Source organism: Camarhynchus parvulus, chromosome 6 (genome assembly GCF_901933205.1).
Source record: "Camarhynchus parvulus chromosome 6, STF_HiC, whole genome shotgun sequence".
Classification (NCBI taxonomy): domain Eukaryota; kingdom Metazoa; phylum Chordata; class Aves; order Passeriformes; family Thraupidae; genus Camarhynchus; species Camarhynchus parvulus.
The window spans coordinates 23,513,195-23,531,938 of NC_044576.1; the positions used below are offsets into that span (position 1 = coordinate 23,513,195).

Genomic DNA, 18,744 nt, shown 5'->3' on the forward strand with positions numbered 1-18,744 from the left:
CCTGCCATGGGTGTCTGGCTCTGGAAGGGGTGAATCATTGATTGTCTCCACACAGCCTCTAGAGACACTTCAGATGCACACCTTTTAAATCCCTAATGTCCAGTGGGTTTATTCCCAGCTCTGCACACAAATACACAGTGCCAGTTCACAATACTGCACAGTTATGAGTCCCTTACTTTTCCTCTAATTGTTTATAATTTTCATTTACATTAGTCACTACAGCCAGATGTTTGGGAATGGCCATGAGCCCAGCAAGGGGGAAGGTGCAATTAAAATAGATAATTTCTGAGAACAAAGAAATAAATTGTTTCATCTATGTGAAAACACTTTCTGTTTGACTGAGAACCTCAAGCTTGAACTAAAGCACTGAAGTGGTGGATGGCAAACACTGACAGGCAGGCAGAGAAGTAAATGAAGAATGAATGGTGGTGGTTCAGACTGAAGAAGAAGTGGGAATAAATAAAGAGCTGAGAAAAGGAGGAAAGAGGGTGCAGTTTTGGAAGTAACTGGAACACTGTAAGAGCCTCTGGCATGGAAGCACCATAACACAATGGAAAGCAAGGCTCTGCTCCAGGTGCTGAGAGGAGTGTTGCAAAAAATTGACTCTCATTACTGCAGCCAGTCTAAATGCACTGGGATTCTGAAACATGGATTAAAAATGTCAGATCAAGTTTGAAAGTATTTCACTAACAACAGATAAATTTTGAAAGTATTTCAGTTAGAAGTATTTCACTAACAACAGATAAATTTTGAAAGTATTTCAGTTAAACTCCCATTCTTGACCAGGACTACTATTCCATCTTCAATCAAGCTAGCTTAGTTGTACAACAGATAGAGAGAGAAATGTCTGTGTACCTGTCTTGACAGGTTCAAGGATTAAACCTTGAAAGAGAGGCAGGACTGAGAGACCAAGAGGGAGGTAATTATGTTTGTGAAGTATGGTCTCTCAAATAGTGAACATTAATAAAAGAATGACATTAATAAAAGTACTTCTTGGCTCTGATGTGACTTGCTCATTTAATTTATATTAAGGTGGTGCCCATTTGGATACTCAAGCCTCACTACAGAAAAGCTCCTAAGCTTCTACTTAAAACCATATCCATCTTTATGGGACAGCATGAAGGCGTGTGACAAATCCAGGTTAGTGTTTATGACAATGGGATGTTACATCTTAAGGTCTCCCCTGCACAAAGATGCTTCCCTCAATTAGGATCAGCACACACAAATATGGAAGTCAGCAAATTCTGGCCCAATTCTTCCCAGAGGGCCGTGAAAGGACAGAGCAATGGTTTTGTGAACCACTGACCTGAAAAGTCTTTCTTGAAGACAGGATGGTACACGCTGGACAAACACACACCAGAGGTGTGTTTGAGAGATCAAAAGCCTCATAAATAAAATGCCCCTCGGGAAGGGAGCTCTATGAAGTTGCTCTTTCTTCCACATTGGCAAAAATTCCTAAACAAATTTAGAAAATCGGGCCCAATGAGCCCAGAAGACCTTAAATCACACTAAACTAATTCCAAGCCTACAGTCAAGAGGGAAATCATCCAGAGGGACTAATTCCAGTGGGCAGCACACATGTACTGGCAAAACACAGTTTGTTTGGTAACTCACTCAGGTTACCAGGAAGGACATCCAGACTCTGCACTTTCATGTTTACAGATGAGAAAACTCCTGGAAATCTTCCCATGTATCCCACTCCTCTCATTTTCATTGCAACTTCTAAGTTTCTTGCAGCCTTAGCAAAACCACTGGCCTAGTTACCTCTGTGATGGCATTTCTCTAAGCTGCTACAATGCACTGGGAATAACCCAGGCATGAGGAGTACAGAGACGGAAGCTGTAGGGTCCAGAGGGATCATGCCCCTGATACAGAATCTTCTGCAGACCTCCCCTTACTGCCAAGTGTCCCCCCAAACACTAAGACAGCCTCTGGCTGTTCCTGGCACAGAAACCACAAACACTTCCACACAGCAGGAGTAAGACCTGCTCCTCAGCCATGCAAATTTCCACACTGACAGACAGTCTGCAAAAACAAGACAACAAATGGTCAAATACTTGCATCCCCCATTTGTGCTTCAGCTTTCCAGGACAGGTGAAATGGATGGAGAACTCTTATCTTGCAAAAAAAAAAACAAACCATGGATTTTGCATTTGAAACTGCCTCCCCCTCTGCTGCCACACAGATTCCAGGGGACAGAGGTCTATTGTTTTGTTTATTCATTTTATTCCACCAGATTCACCCACATCATTCCAGCAGAATACTCTAATTTTTTCAAATTTGTCAGCCTACCCATTTGAGGTTTAATATGGACATAAGCTTTGAACTCTTATAGAAGTAGGACTGAACTAGTCAAAATTATGCTCTTGCTCTACAGTTCCATATAACTCTCTAAAGAGTCAAAACATCCACTGGAGAAGGGTAGAAAAGCAGGAAATGGGTACAGAGGCAAATTAAATACAAATTTCACTAAACTGCAAACTAAACAAAAAGACACTACATCAAGTACAAGAAACATATGTGCCAGAGACCACTGGAATAATATTCTGCTACTGGAGACAGGAAACACAGGGCTGGGGGAAACTGGGCTAATCCAACACTGCAGGGTCTCTGTTCACAAAAGCAGCATCTATCAATACATGGATTAAGTAAACAGATTGGCTTCAGGGACATATCCAACCATGTCTGAGCAGTAGCAGCAGATCTGAACCAAAGTGGAACCATTCTATGATTCTATGACCTGAGCCAGACTTCTCCAAGAGAGAAAAAAGGAAATGAGGAGAGCAGGAATCACAGCATCACAGTGTCAATGAATGTGCCGTCAGCCACAACACACCCCTTGGCCATGACCAGTGGAGCCCCAGCAGGCCTGGCTGGGTCAGGTCAGGTCTGTCTGGGACACAGACAATGGGGTCCCAGAGAACCAGCTGCCCCTGGTCACTGCTTTCACTGCTGGGTGACAAAGTCCCTGCTTTCCCCACCAGCATCTGCCGGGTGAACCCTGACATCAGCCGGCCTCGCTGCTCCTGTCGCCGGCAGTTCCTGTCTGAAGGAGGGCGGCTGGGGACCCACTGAGACCCTACATATTTCAGAAAGAGCCATTTGGCTGCCAGCAGGAAGACAGTACACTAATTGTCACACAAGAAAGCCTGATCTCATGAGAGAAGACTTTAATTGCAGCTTCCTCACCCTGGGGGTGCAGATGGCATGGGTTTCACCACCACCACCACCCCCAGCAGCCTCAGGCACTTTGGCAATCTGCTTCCAATTTTGGATGAGCAAATGTCTGACTGCAGAAGTTCTTGGGAATGCTTTTTCCCCCCTCCACCTGCTCCTCTGACTTTCTAAAAATGGAAAGAAAACCTCAAGGGAAATAAGAGAGGAAGTCTGGGGTTTAAATAATGTGCTGACGGACTCGATACCTCTGCAGAAACTGGGAATCCTACTTGCCTAAGCAAGTAGAACTTGCCTAAGCAAACGACTTTTATTCTACTGACAGAGAATTAATTATCATCAAATCATAAACTCTAGTTTAGAAAGAAAAGATTAGGTGGCTTAATATTCTTCTCAACAGAGTCAAGCTTTTCTGTCCAGCAATAAATTTCCAGGCTTTCACTCATGAGGAGAAGCATTCCTGGAAGACACAGGTCCACCCTCAGTGCTGCACCAGCCACCACTGTCCCTCATGTGGCACCAGGGGACAGACAGGCAGAAAACAGCAGAAAACACCACCTTAGTTGTGCTACTCTGCCTGCTCAACTCCTGAATCATCAAGGCTGATGCAGAAAAAAAATTCACATTTAGGGCAGGCGAGGCTTAGAGCTTTACTGAGTAAACGAGGCATCAAACCAGTACATTAAGTTTGCCAGGGAAAATGCTGTGAGGACCCTGGGAGCAAACAGCAGCCTGGTTCCACCTGCCCTGTTAGTCTGGGTGGTGTTTGGGAAGGACCAGCCTTCCCTGCGATGGATGTCAGCACTCTGAGACATCCATTCCTTTCTCCAGCAGGGAAATGCCAGTGCTGGTGGTGCCCTGAGCCCCCAGGCAGGAGGGCTGTGCTCCCCAGAGCCTTACCCTGCAGTACTCATCGATGGGCTTCAGCCTCTTCACTGCTACGTCTCGGACATGGCTCCTCCGGAACAGGATCTTGCCTGAGGAGAGAACACATGAAAGGGGAGGGTTAGGGGCATCACCGCCATGTGGGACAGCACAGCAGCACCAAGCAGAGAGAGCTTCATCCCTGGCTCCAGCCATGGCTGTCAGCATGAAACCGGGATGACAGCCACCACAGTCCTGCCTGTGTAAGCTTCCAAAGGGGACCCAGGGACTTATGGGACAGAGCTTGGGGCTCTGATTTCACCCTGCAGGTAACACAAAAGGTTTTGGTCCCCTCGTAGTGATGGCACTACCCTGAAATGGACTGACACTATGTTATGACTAGCTCCCAACTGAGGGTCACTTTGGCATGGCCACGCTGGCTGTGCAGGAAGCATCAGGGGCTCCATCTGCTCCCCACTCAGCTGCCTCCCACTGTGGATGCTCCTGCCCTTCCAGGCAGACAAACCACACACCCAGCTCACAAGCAAATACAAGACTGTTGGCGACAGAGCCCTTATAAATCTACATGGAGAAACCAAACAACAGAAGAAAAATAAACAAACTATTTTTTTTAAACTAAAAGAAAAATAATAATCTCCATGTCCTTACTGGATGACATTTCTGCAAGCAGTTAAGATTAAATAAACAACCGGGTTTTGTGTGAAACTGATTGTAACAAAGTTTATCAAAATAATCTAGGAACTGAGTTTCCCCACACACGAGGATGTCATAGAGTTGGTATTTTTTTGGCTAGAAGGGATTATATCTTCATATCTTTTTTTGGTGGTTTTCTTCCCTTTTCCTTTTGTGCTGTGTTTCTTTTAATATAATCAGACAAGAATAAATTGTATGTTCTCCTTGTGGTAGAAGAAAACAGTATCTGCCAGCATTATTTAGTCCATGAAATATCTATAAAAAAACCACATCTATACTACACCCTGCTCCAAACTTCTACCAACAGGCAAATAAGATACTCATCCATAGACTGTGAGATAAGAAACTGGACTAAGAAATCAAATCACATCCAAAATCTGAATATGTGGCTTTGACTTCATCTGATTGCACAATCTGAGAGGTTAATGAAATGGCAGCCTCTGACAGACCAGTAGCACAGGCTCGAAGCCTCCCCCAGACACTGTCCCTTTTGGTTGCCTTTTCCTCCATAGCTGCTAATCTGGAAGGTGTTAAAGCCTTTTGTTTCAGACAGGGGAAAGTGGTTTATCTTTATCCCCAGTTCTGGCAACAAAACAGTTTGTGCTGTGAGGTAAAGCCATTTCCTGGTGCCATCAGTTTCTCTCTCTGGGTTCCCTGTGGTTATCTCATTACTATGCTGATGTTGAGCCATCCCTGTAGGATGTGATGCCTTGTGGTCACTGGGAAATCTTCAATGGGTGTCTGAGACATTGCATCATCTCGAGCAATTTAGTCAAATTGCATCAGCTTGAGCAATTTAGTCAGAAGCAGCTGGAGAAGGAAAGTGACCCTTCCACCCTCCTGCACTGACCCACATTGGACACACTGAAAGATTCTTTATTTCCTGCTTCTCTGTCTGGTAAATGATGAGAATTATCTGCCTTGAGGATCACACTTATACTGCATAACAGCAATAAACTGCTTTTTGGGGGCAGAAAGAAGTAGGGGTAGCTATAGAGAAAGGAATAGTTCCTTTCTCAGTGCTCCAGAAATGCTGGTGTGGGAGACCTTGGTATTTTTTTTGCAACTTTTATAAATATACTGCAAAGAGAAAACGACATTTTGGAAACATTCTCACTTTCTGGCTTTCCTGTTTTCAGTTCAAGCCATGAGTTGAAAGTTGAACGGGTGATCATATAAAAACATAAAGGAACCAAAGATTTAAACACATGAAAGATCTCCTGTAAATGCAACTCAGCTTTTCTAAAAGTAATAATAAAGAATGTTATATTAAACAGTGTACAAAAACAAAACGACCCCAGGATATGATGAATCTTAATTCAGTCCTTAAATGGAGATGGAAAATATCAGGGCGACTGTGGTGTTAGGACAAAGCAAACCCCAGAAGGTGCTTCCATTTTAATCCCATCAGCAAAAGGAAGATTTTCCTTCTACTACTAGAAACTGGAAAAGGCTTGACGAGGCCAGTGGGGAAGATCTGTAGCTGCCCCGTCCAGTATGGCATTCAAAGCTGAGATCTGGAGAAGACTGGGTATTTTAGAGCAACATGGAGTGGCGGTCAACAAAGAAAAAACAAGAAGAAAAACAAGGACACTCTGCAAACATATGCAGTTCTGATGGGCAGCAATGAGGGGACCCCCTCACAAATTCTGGAGGTCTTTAGGCAGAGAAGTCTCATTGACAGAGTCACCTAAGGAGGGACAGCTTCCCAAGCGCCCAGCATCTTCCCTTGTCTGGGAAGACAGACCAGGCGGATAAAGGGTCAAAGCCACCACAACCAACCAGCAGGAACTGGTGGCAGACCCAGTGCCAGTTACTGCTGCTCTCTCCAGCTCCCCCTTTTCTCCTGGTCTTCCTCTGAAAGCAAGGGAGGTCTCACAGGACTGGAAAAGAAAGGGAGTGTGAGACCCATGTTGTACACTCTTTACCTTCTCCAAGTGAGTGCAGATCCCCTCAATGGAAAGCTTTGCCTAACAAGGAAGATAGGGTCACCATAAATCCAGGGAAGGCAGAGAGCTGGGCAGCAGGAGCACACCAGCCAGCGAGGAGCCCTCTGGACAGCACTGGTAGGGAGCATTTTTGCCCAGCACCAACATCAAGTGGGAAAGTTCCAGGGTGGCTGGTAAATGCAGAACAGCCCAGACAATTTCCTGGTGAGGGTGGAGTAGTGGTTTATGCGCCACTTGGCTTTTCCTCTGGGAATATAAGGAAGGGATCTCTTCTCTGTGAGTACATAGAGCGCTGCTTTCCCCCTCCTGAATCTTACTGCAGCTCTTTTAAGCCTCCTCAGTTTTAAGCCTCCTCAGGCACTACAGCCCCATTTGACAGAAGGATGAGTGGCTTTTCAGCATGCTGCAGCCCAGCTAGGAAGTGAACAGGAAGTCTGTCTCCATTCAGATGGGAAGTCAAAGGTTACATGAGATGACACTGCCTCATGCAAATATTTCATTCATTGATGTGCCAGGTTTGGACAGGGCCAAGGGAGGTCTGGCACATGTTAGGAAGGGCTCTGAAGGCAGCAGCAACTGGAAAGAGAAACGTGGGAAAGACAGGGCTCCAGCCCTTCTGCTAATGCAGGATAACTATTTATTTTTATCATTTTTTCTTTAAAGAAAATATTATTCCTAGGAAATTAATATGGATAAGAGGCAAAGCATCAGGTTTAACATAGTAGAGGACATCTTAAGTCATCCCTTCATCCCTGTGTGTGTGTATATATATATATATATATATATATATATATGCAGTCTTTAATTTCACGACCACACACCTCTTCTCTCATAAGACCTAAGTTTCCTCCTTTATACACAGTGGGTGCACAAAGTGGGAATAATAAAGCTATGCAGGAGATTGTCTATCTGGCAGCTGCTGATTCTGGAAACTTAAAAGTATCCTCAGAATATCACTTTATTCCTGCATCACCTCATACTTGGAGTAACATAGACTTTTAACACAAGCCCCACGAACAAACTGGTTGAAATGCATCCAAACACTCTGGTGCTCCCATTAGCCCACAGACCTGTGCTGAGTACGCCAGAAGGGTCCACAGCCTAATGGTTTGTAATAGCCAAGGATGTGGTTTGTGCAGGGAAGAAGCCCAGCTCCTGTGGGGCTTGGTGACACTGTGGAGCATGGTCTTGAGGCAGGACAGCACCAGGCACCACCAGCAAAGAAACAGCACAAGTCACTGAGGGGATGCCTAGCAGGAGAACCCTGTCTTTCCTCATCTAGAAGGGGGACATATGGTACACAGTCCCTACAAGCACAGCAGATGCCACTGCCCTTGACTGGGGATTTGTAAGCTCTCAGACAGTGTCTAAAACAAATCTTCCGATCACACCTTTCACTGCCAAGGAGAGGTGCTGCATATCCAGGCCTTGAGACCTTCTAGGGATGCCTTGGTGACCTTCCCACCTTTGTGGCAGTGGCTCAGTGCCGAGCTGCCAGCCCTGCTGCTCCCTTGGAGCCAACAGTGAGAGGCAGCTGCTGCACAGCCAACAAGGAGCAGGAAAATTGTTTTTAGCTCCCTTCCAAATCTGACAGAGAACAGATTCATCTCTTGGTCTTACTGTCTGATTGCTGAGCTCAAGTCCCATTTCCAGGTATGTCTGGGTGATGGATTGGCCTAAGGACACCAATTGTTTGATGCAAAGAGCCTCTGCCAGAGACTAAGAAGAGACCAAAGACACTATCAAAGGGACGGTGGACAAATGCATACTGACATTTAATCTTGAATTTCAAGCACCATCACCACACTTCAGAACACTACACTTCAGAATGCAGCACGTGAAGCAAGCCATATGATAAATATTCTACAGTGGACAGCCTGAAGACTAATGGGAGCACTAAAAGTACTCTAATGTCTCATCTGATTTATGTTTAAAAGAGACATGTGCTGACTACAGAAGCTCCAGCTGGAGAGGTTCTGTCAGTTCTCTCTCCCAGGAGCAGGAAAGAGCTCCTGCTCCTGCCTCTTCATGCTCTTCTTGTTACTGGGCTGTTGATTCTCTGCCTTTTTTACCTGAAAAGCTGGGAGGTACCAGGTCTGGATGTATTGCCAAGCAACATGTTTAACCCAAGATCAACTTCTCAGAGGTATCTGGGAGATGAGGTCAGACTCTTCTTGCAGTTACACTGCATCAGTTGTATCAGTAAACAAAAATAAAGAATTTAGCCCTCGTGCAGTTACAGGTTCTCCTTTTGAGCTAAGAAGTTCCTTCCAGTGTAACTAAAACTATTTTGCTGTTCAAGTATTTTTTATGAAGGTTTCTAATTCTTACACATGGCTGTTTGAATTATTTTTATACATCAAATAAGCACAGGCCTGCAATCAAATATGACACAAATTCCCCTCAACCCATTTAAGCTGTGACATCCACCTCAGGGTCCTGCCCAAACTCTCAGGCACCTGACACACAATCTATCTCCCAAATGGGGCATTTAAACATGCACTGCCACCTTGCACTGTAAAACAGACAAATCAACAGAACAATGATATGGAATAGAACAAAAAATTATTATTCTCATGGAATTACATGTGATTGTCAATCAGATGGCAATCTGATAGCAGCCAGAAGGGAGGTGTGTTCCTTACAAAATAGTATCTTACTTTTAAATGGGGATTCCAGTTTCCATGGATTGTTTCACCCATGATTTCCTGGAGTCGGAAAGTCAATGCCAGGGTCCTAACACTGATGGCATTTGCTCCTGACAAAGAAAGGGGAGGGAAATGATTCATAGTGTTTCCACCGGTGGGAGGGGGAAGGACTTTTTTAATAAGTAGAAACTCGTGACAGAGTCAGAACTGTTGGCTGAACTTGTCTTGCCAAAGAGCCTCAGCTGATAAAGGCCTTTGCTAATCAGCAGGAATTACCATGGAAGGTGACAAGAGGTGATGGAGACAGATGGGGCAGCCAGGAAAGCCACACAAGCAATAACAATATTGCCCTAAGATGTGGGGGATGGTGGGGACAGTGTCCTCCTGCCCTTGGATCCTGTTTTTAATGTGCATAAGCTGCAATGCTAAAGAAAATCACTGAGAAGCAATAAAGCATGGGAAGTAAGATGGCTTGTATAAAAGAGTATCATCAGGAAATCTTCCTCCACTAGAAGTGATAAGCAGAATATGCCCTTACGTGAATAATTAGAAAGGGGAACCAAAGACAGGCAAGTGGCAGGGCTAGATTGTCCTCCAGGGACAACAGCATCAGCTCCAGAGCAGCTTTGCTAGTACACAGTTTGTGAATTGAAGCATCAGGCACAGCTGGAAGGAGAAAAGCCACGAGCACTGACAGCGAAATTCAGGAGTGACAGACAGGGGCCATGGGGTGCAAATCTCAAGCTATGTTTGTAGAATATTTTGCATAGGCCAAGAGCTACTTCACATTGCTCTGTGTCCTGCTGCTATCACCCAAACAACCCATTGCTGCCATAATCTCTTCTTCAGATGTCCCAGTTGCAAATCTCTCACCTCTCCAAAGCAAAGCAGGAATCACAGTGTAGGCAAATGATAGAGAGTTTGGTCTGGAAAGGGCAGGCAGAAGTTGCACAAAATTATCCTTTCAATTTTTTCACTGTGGGGCAGATCCCTGTGCATTGGTCTGTGAGCACCAGCAAACACAGAAATCCATCAGCACTTCACTTAAAACAACTTTACCACCAGAGCACAGCAAAGTAAAGCATCTACCCCACACAAGATGATCTCAGTATAAGCACAAGTCCCCAGAATCCTTAAAACTGAACTTCCCAGTCTGTGGGTGGTCATAAAATGTTGGAAGTGTTGATTCTGTGGGTCAGGTCTTCAATTTCTGCAGTGAAATTGGTGCCTCCTCAAACTACACAGCTCAGTTTCTCCAAGGGGGAAAGTGAACTGGCGTGTAATTGCCGGTTGTAAGAGCTACATTATCCTGCAAACAGCCAGGAGCTCCTAATTGCAGAAAGCAGTCAGCGTGTCTGAGGGCAGAGGGAGGAGTGCGTTCACACCTGCAGCCAGCAACTAGCACACCCTCACCTGGAGGAACCAACACCATGATAATTCCCAGTCCCATAGAGACAAGGAGCCCGAAGAGGGTCAGACTTTCAAAACACCTGAGAAATGATGCCTTAGGAAACAGCAGGGCTTTCTCATACAGAGGATGCAGGAGCATCCTGCTCTTTGCATAACCTTTGCTATGCTGGGAGCAAAAAGCACAGAAAACCAGGAAAGCCTATGTAGATCTAAAGCATCATCCTTACCTCTGCATGCTTCTCCCTAAGATAAGAATCACAAGAATCACATCCACTGCACTCTTTGTTGCATTTTGTTGAACATCCTCCAAAAAGATCCCTTTCCAAATATCCAGGACCAAGTTTTGCAAATTTAATGTGCAAAACCACCAAGGCTTAAATAGTGATCAGACTATCTGGACCCTGCACCAAACTGAGAAACAGAGAAACATCAAGCACTACATCTCATTGCTGAAACACTTGGTTTTCCTTCTGTATCAGCTGGCGCCACTGTCCTGCCCTCCCCAAGGTAGTTAGTGGCTCCTAACCTGTGATTTCCAAATCGTTAGGGCTCTACAGTCTGCAGAGCTATGTTCCAGGGTACCTTTCACTCCCTGGGCAGTGTTGCAATGATGTGGATCGCTACACGTTGGCCCAACAATTTTGGGAAGGAGCAGTTCCTGTGGGTATTGGGTATTTGCTGGTGAAAATGGTTGTTTCATCTGAGCTACTTCAGTGCCTGACTCCTGAGTAGGACAAAGAGAGAGCCTCTCAAATGCCTTTGTGCCACCTTAACCATAAAAAATACTCTTCCTAAAGGGCAAGACCCTGTCCCTGCAGCTACACTAACAAAACTCTTCCTCTGCTCTTTCCAAACCCACATCAAGTACCACATTGCTCACTGGGGTCTGGTAAAGTCACCAGGTGTCTTCCTACTGACACTGAGTGGTATGGACCCTCAGGAAAGTGGTATGGACCCTCCTCAGTCTTTTAAAGCAGGAGCCTTAAGGAACAGAGCCTATTAAAACATTTACACTGTCTTGTGAGACCTGTCATTCATGCAGGAGCTGGTGTGACACTAAGCCTGAGACACTACCTCAGAGGCCCTGGGCCAGCACCAGCCTTGCCAGCAGGGAGCCTTGGGGCTACATCCACTGGGATAAGAGACCCTGCAGCAGGGTCACTGCAGGGAGATGGATGTGCACCACACCCCTGCCAAACTACCCTGGAAAAGCACAGTAAGGGCCCAGCCACATCCTCTGGCGTGGTGGGCAATAACAGTGCTTGGGAGGCTCCACCCTTAAGCTGGTTGAGAACTGGAGCTGTGAATAAAATAATATTTCCACTCATACCACGTAGATCAAAGTTATTATTACAGGGAGCTTGGCCATGCAATAATGCGGTGCCACAGCGTGTGTTCTTACAGGAGCACTGCAAATTGAGGGGTAGGGATGCAAACGTGGCTGCACAAGGTCACAAAACGAGCACACACTAATGAAAGCCATAGAGCCAGTCCCTAGATGCCTCTGCTGATCACATGTAGCACGAAAATACACTTACCTTGCTATCTAGGACCAGAAAAATCTTCCTGTTCATTTATTTTAATTGAAAACAAATTCTAAACTTCTGCCACGAAAGAGGCAAAACTCTTTCCAGTGGAAGACTTTGATTAAGTCAGCTGCCAGTTTACACATGTTCCATATTGTAGGAGGTGAAATTCAGCAGTCAGATTGGCAGGGACAGTGCTCCACAGAGCAGCTGGGGTATGTGGAAGGCATAAATTAACACAGAAATTAAACAAAGAAACAATATGGCAGCAAACAAACTAGGTGTCTGTGCTAGTCAGAGGCTGGAACTCACCAGCTAGGATTTCAGAGAGCTGTAGTAAGAAATGAAACCCTGATGCTTCACAAAACAGAGCACTATTCCTGTTTCCTAAATCAAAGTGCTCTCCTTGAGTCCTCCAGGTGAAACTGCTGACTGGTTTTAAGCTGAATTTTCCCTAGATGACAGCAGGTACAGAAGAAGCTCCTGAACAACAACCAGACCAAAACTGGTTGGCCCCTGAGTCAAGAAGCTCATCACAGACCAAGCAAGACACCATCTCAAACCACAGACATCATCCTCTCGTTCCAGACACATCTCTTCAATATATCTTGCTTTTAAGTGTTATTAAGGCAATCTCTGGTAGGGATTTCCTCTCTGCCTGCTCTGATCCCTGATAAAGCTATTGCTGCTTCAAAAGCTCACAAGCATGCACTTTAAAGCAGGGATGACCAGTTTCTGTGCTTCAGGAGAAGGGAAATGGGCACACACTGGGGCTCTGACTGCAAAGGTGCAGTCTTCTTTGCACCAACCTGTGCCATCTTCAAAGCCAGACCTACACCCCTTGCCCTGCAGTGCAATAAGCCACCTGGGACTTGTGCCCACAGGTATTGATTGGATGAGATGGAGATGATTTTCCCATAGCAGCAGAGCACGGTGCTGTGCTTTGTATCTGCAGCTAGAAGGTGTTGATAATACCCCAGTATTTTGGTGCTGCAGAAGCAGTGCTCACACAGCCTCACAGCTGTCCAGCATTGCCATCACCACCATCAGGAGGCTGGGGTGGGCAAAATCTTGGGAGAGGACATAGCCAGGACAGCTGACCCAAACTAACCAAAGGGATATTCCAAACTGTACTACATCAACTCAGCAGTCAGAGCTGAGAGAAAGAAGGAGAAAGGAGGGGCATTCATTATTTATGACACTTGTCTTCCAGAGTAACCATTACACATAATGAAGCTCCACTTGCAGGGAAGCGGCCAGACATGGCCTGCTGATGGGAAGTAAAGAATAAATCTTTCATTTTCCTTTGCTTCCACTTGTGACCTTTGCTTTCACTTTATCAAACTGCCTTTATCTTGACCCACAAGTTGTTTTTTCCCATCTTATTTCCCCCCTGCCTGTCCTGCTGAGAAGGAGAGTGATACAGCAGCTTTATGGGCTCCTGATGTCCAGCCAAGGTCAGCCCACCCCATCACACTGCCTGATGGAACAGCCTTTGGGTCAGGACCGTGGCCAGGCCACCCAGCAGCACCTCCTGACCACGAAGCCACCCCTACAGCCCCGGCCTCCCCGCTGATGCATGCAGGGTAACCCACTCCTGGGGCAGGCAGGGGACACAATGGTCCATGTGGCACATGGCCTGCACCAACACGAGCCAGAGTTGGTCACCTGGTCTCCTGGGGACAGAAAAGCTCACTCACGCTGCTCCAGCTTGGCTGCACGACTCTGAGAGCTCCCACCAGCACTTATCACAGCTCAGCTGATGCACAGGAACAGGGAAATGATTTTATAATTACTTATCTGATAACCAGCCTCCTTCACAGCCAGCTCCTCCATGAGTGAGCACGTCAGCTGCTCCCAGCTCAGGCCACTTAATGCAAACTACGCTCAAGTGTGACTTGGCACCAGCAGTGCCTGCTGCTGCCAGAAGACAGTGGAGGACAATCTGAAAAATTCCTCTCAGTTCCTCCACGTGCAAGAAAATGCAGTGTTAAGGCTGCAAGAGGACAGAGCTGCTGCCCTGCACCTCAGGATGCTGAGCAACCCCAGCTTTCCCTGGCTGCCTTCTCCTGGGTTCAGCAAGGTGCTTATGTGTGATGAAAGGAGGAAAAAGCACTGTCAGATGTCAGCAGCTTTGCCCACTGCAGAATAAAAAGCCTCTTTCAGAGATTAATGCTCTGAGCAATTACTCACCCCATGAAAGGAAAAGTGTCTTCAGCCAAGGTGACACCAGGACCCTAAGACCATGCACACTTTTGTTTCCCTTTCACAGTTAATATGGGCTTCTCATTTCCCAGGGAGAAGAAAAAAAGGTGGACTGGAAACTAATGTTTTGCTTTTTTTTTTAATGAGGATCACTTGGCCAGCAGCATGAAAACAGGAAAACAACTCTAACTTTATTGCTAAATTAAAGCAAAAACACTAACATGAATAGGCACAGAAATCTGAATTAGGAATGTGAACTGGTAATTACCCTTTTGGGCCCTGATTAATTGCATTTGAAGCCACAGAGACACTGAGCCGCCAAATGCGACTGGCTGCTAACAAAATCCACCCCACAAACAAACCTGTCTTTCTCTCCCTGTGCCACCACACAGGAATGGCAGCTCCCCAAATGCTGTCTGCCTTTGTGTCCTGGTGTGCAGTGGTATTCAGGTCTGGATGGAGTTACAAAGTCACACTATTGGGCGCCTCAGGTAACCCCTCTGAGGTGGTCCAGCCTGCAGACTTGTGGTCTCCCAGTAGAAGGTCAAGAATGGACAGATGCCATCTCCTCCAGCTCTAGATGGAGGATCACTATCTATGTGTTCAGCTCAGTTCAAGAATGCAGCTCCACTAGTGGTTATTACACACGAAAAAGGGATGGAGGATTTAATCCACTTTGTTGCAGAGGTGTAGGAGTGCTGCATTTGGTTGGGACAAAGATCTTTGTAATCCAGCTCCCTCTCTACAAGACTGGACAGTAGAAGACAGGCAAAAACAGGGTACATGTAATGGGATCCTTCACCTTATACACACTTCCTATTCCTGCACAGCAGAGCTCAGACATTTTGGCAATTAGAAAAGAACTTTTAGCAAACAATGTTGGCTTCATCCTACAGAAACTGCCCTAGTGCATTGTTGAACCTACAGATCTTGTGGTCCCTGTAGAGTCCTCTGGAAATGAATTTCATAATTTAATCACATAGCTTGTGATTTCATACTTCCTTTTGTTCACTTTAAGTTTGCTTTTCAGATATCAAAGGCTGCACCTGGTTTTTGCATTCTGAGAAATAAAATTAATCATGTTTTCCTCACTCCCAAATTTTTGGTGATTTTACAAACTTCTACTCTATCCCCACCATCACATTGTTCAAGACTGAAGACTTTTAGTCTATTTACTCCTATTCTACAAAAGCCAATTCCCCTCTGTAATCACCTCTGCCATTCTTCTCAGCACCTTACTTTATTATGTACATTTTCTGAGAGGCAACACAGACCTGCATACAGCATTCACAACGTGGGGAAATCTTGGATTTTCACAACTGAAGCTCTGGGTTTTGTTCCCCATTCTTTGCCTAATTCTTTTTAACACCACCTTTGGCTTTCTGACTGCTGCTGACTGTTAAGCTGCAGTTTTCAGGGAAACCCCCTCAGAGCTACAGAAATCTCCTTCCTAGATTGCAATGGTTCTTCTCTCCCCAGTCTCTCCGCTGCTTTGTGCTTACCACCACCAAACTGCCTTTTTACCATATATATTATGAGATCCTCCCCCACTGTTTTTCAGTCAGCTCCAAATTCGAGTATCCTAAGTGAGTTTCATGATCAGCCAAGTTACTTATGTCGCTAGCACCTCCTAGACCAAATCATTCAAGAATCCCTGCCAGTAAATCAATGTATCTTTTCAGATAGGAAGTTTTTAAGTCCTCACCCTCAGAGGATGCATTGTTTTAAAATGCAGGCTCATTGACACCTGTTAGCTTTCAATCCCCTATTTTAAAAACTCTTCTGTAATTTTTTTTTTCAAATGTCAGACACCAAGGATTGTTGTTAATGTCCACAATGCCAAAGCATTAAATGAGGACTCCAAACTGGCAGAAAATAACCTTACAGCCTATATCAGTCATACATCAAATAACAAGAAAGGCTGTTAATATAATTATCTTCTTATTGCTATTTTGGGAGGCATGGTAGGTTTTGATGGATCTGGAAGTAATAGGATCTCTTAAGCCATAATTTACGAGCACTTCTGTCTTGAACAATTTTCCACATGGGAAATTAATCACATTCTGCCTAATGGGAGGAAAAAGATCCCTTTGCAGTTTGAATTGGATTTGCCATGGTCAATTGGATGTGGGATTCTTCTTTATCCCTATTCACAATCTGAGGTGTAGTGTTGCCATCCAAGATTCACTGTGCTAGATTCCACAGATGAAGGTATTTCACTGGTGGGTGATACTTGTATGCAATTCCCACAATGGCATAAGTCAAATATACCAGCATGGCACAGCCACAGAATGGGATTGTGGCAGGGGTCAGGAATTGTAGATAATTGTTGCAGAAACTACATCCCCATAAATTTCAGTGGCAGCTGCTGTATAGTACACACATACTTTGGTGTTAGTTCTGTGAAAAGTAAGTAATTGGATTTAGGAAGCAGGCAGCACATATCCCTTCTCCAGCCTACACAGATCACCTGGACCCAGGACTGGTGAAATGGCTCATCTGCCACTCAGGACTGCTCTCAGAGACTCAGCTCAAGCCACCATGAACCCACATTCTGATTTGAATGTGTGAAACAAGTTTCCAAATCACACAACTTCCTAAAAGAGTCATGTCCTCAGACATGTGCCTGTATCTCAGGTACAACAGGGGTTAATTTAGCTGAGGCAATGTTTGCATATATGAAATCACACCACCAGAAGCTCTATTTGGTGCAGAAGTGCAAGACCTCTCAGCAGAGTCACTGCAAAGAGTCACACCACTCAGCAGCCCACCCAAAGCCAACCCTGGGCATGAGGTGCTGGGAGATGACACCAGATGCTGCAAGACACCAAATGCTGGTGCACTGCTGCAGCTCTGAATGACCCAGGACAAGGTGTCAATGGCAGCTCAAGGACTCACAGGTCTCATGTACCATGCAGACATTTACTCCTGCAGGTAAAATTCTGCAAGACACCACAAGGAATTGAAGGTTCCTCATGTGCCAGGCTAATGACTCATCTGGAAGCTGGCTGTTCTTTGTACCTCCACTGGCAGTCAAGAATGAGCTGTCCAGAAACTGGGGCTGGCCTTCCCTAAAGCTTTTACTGAAATAATTTGTCAAACTTCAGGTTTAGATTCTAATGCCTCCCTGTCTCATCATCAAAAACCCATTGTGCAGAGCAGATGTCCTGGTGCCGATTCATCTCCACTTCTTGGAAAATCCCAACTTGTTTATGGTTCCAGTGGAAAAGGGGTGAGAAAGAGAGACTTGGAAAAGGTGATGGAAAATAAACCAGGAAACTAACACATCAGCTGGCACTGAGATAAAGAAGGTGTTTCCAGGTAGCAGGAAAAGATCCATGTCTCTGGAATCCCTTGACTTTGCCATTAAGAAGCAGAACAGAGTTACTCAATATTTCTTTAAGGCTGAAAGACTAAAGGAAAACAGGATGACTTAAAGTAGAAAAGGAGTAATCGTATGACTGGAAACTATGAGTGCCCCTAGCCAAGCACCCAAAGGAACTGAGTAATGTTCATTAGTCAGTGACTTTATTGGTACTTGAGACTTTTGACTTCTGAGCAAGATTTAGACCAAGAAGATATTCTGGGGCATGCTACTCTATTTATGTTTGGATGGAATTCAGTCTCACCCCGCATAATATTTTTCCATGCTGATTTAGGCAGAACCAGCCCTCACTTTTTCCCTGTGCAGGGTAAGAGTGGGTCTCCTTCTTGGCATCAACATGGTGGAAATGCTACTTACCAACCAGCAGGGTGAGGGCAGAGGAGATAGCTGAAGAGGAGCAGTTCTCTTGCAAAGAATCAGAAGATATTTTCCAAAGTATTTATTCCCAGAGCAAAAACCCCCAGTCTCAGACACAGTACAAACACAAGACAGTCCCCAAGATCAACTTGTTCACAACTAAAATGCCACTGTGGCTTTTGAACAAGTTAATAAATAGCAGGGAAGTGCCAAGCACCTGAATTAATGCTGGGTACCTGCAAAACAAAGTCCAGGTCATACCACAAAATTACCTGACTCTGAGAAATAGAGAGCATCAAAGGCTGCCTGCTCAGCAGCTTGGTGATGCTATACTTGCCACAGCAATGGTGGGCCAGATTCAACTGCTACTAAGATCCTGTGAATGCAGGGAGGGGTATGGAAAGAGAAGGAAAGTAGGACCACTGGAGACCAGCAGAGAATTTTCTCAGGTACCCAAAAGCCCACAGGATGCAGCAGAACCTTCCACTGCACTTGTCTGCAAGACAGACAAA

The 18,744-nt window shown here is 45.3% G+C and overlaps 1 protein-coding gene across 4 annotated transcripts in view; it reads right to left on the reverse strand.

The window, feature by feature from the left end:
• SH3PXD2A (SH3 and PX domains 2A) overlaps window positions 1–18,744 on the reverse strand; it is a 235,230-nt gene that overhangs the window by 131,937 nt on the left and 84,549 nt on the right. For all 4 annotated transcript variants that reach the window (XM_030951063.1, XM_030951064.1, XM_030951062.1 and 1 more), the window contains exon 4: window positions 4,075–4,151. In XM_030951063.1, the coding sequence (XP_030806923.1) occupies window positions 4,075–4,151 (77 nt within the window). The remainder of the gene's footprint in view (window positions 1–4,074; window positions 4,152–18,744) is intronic.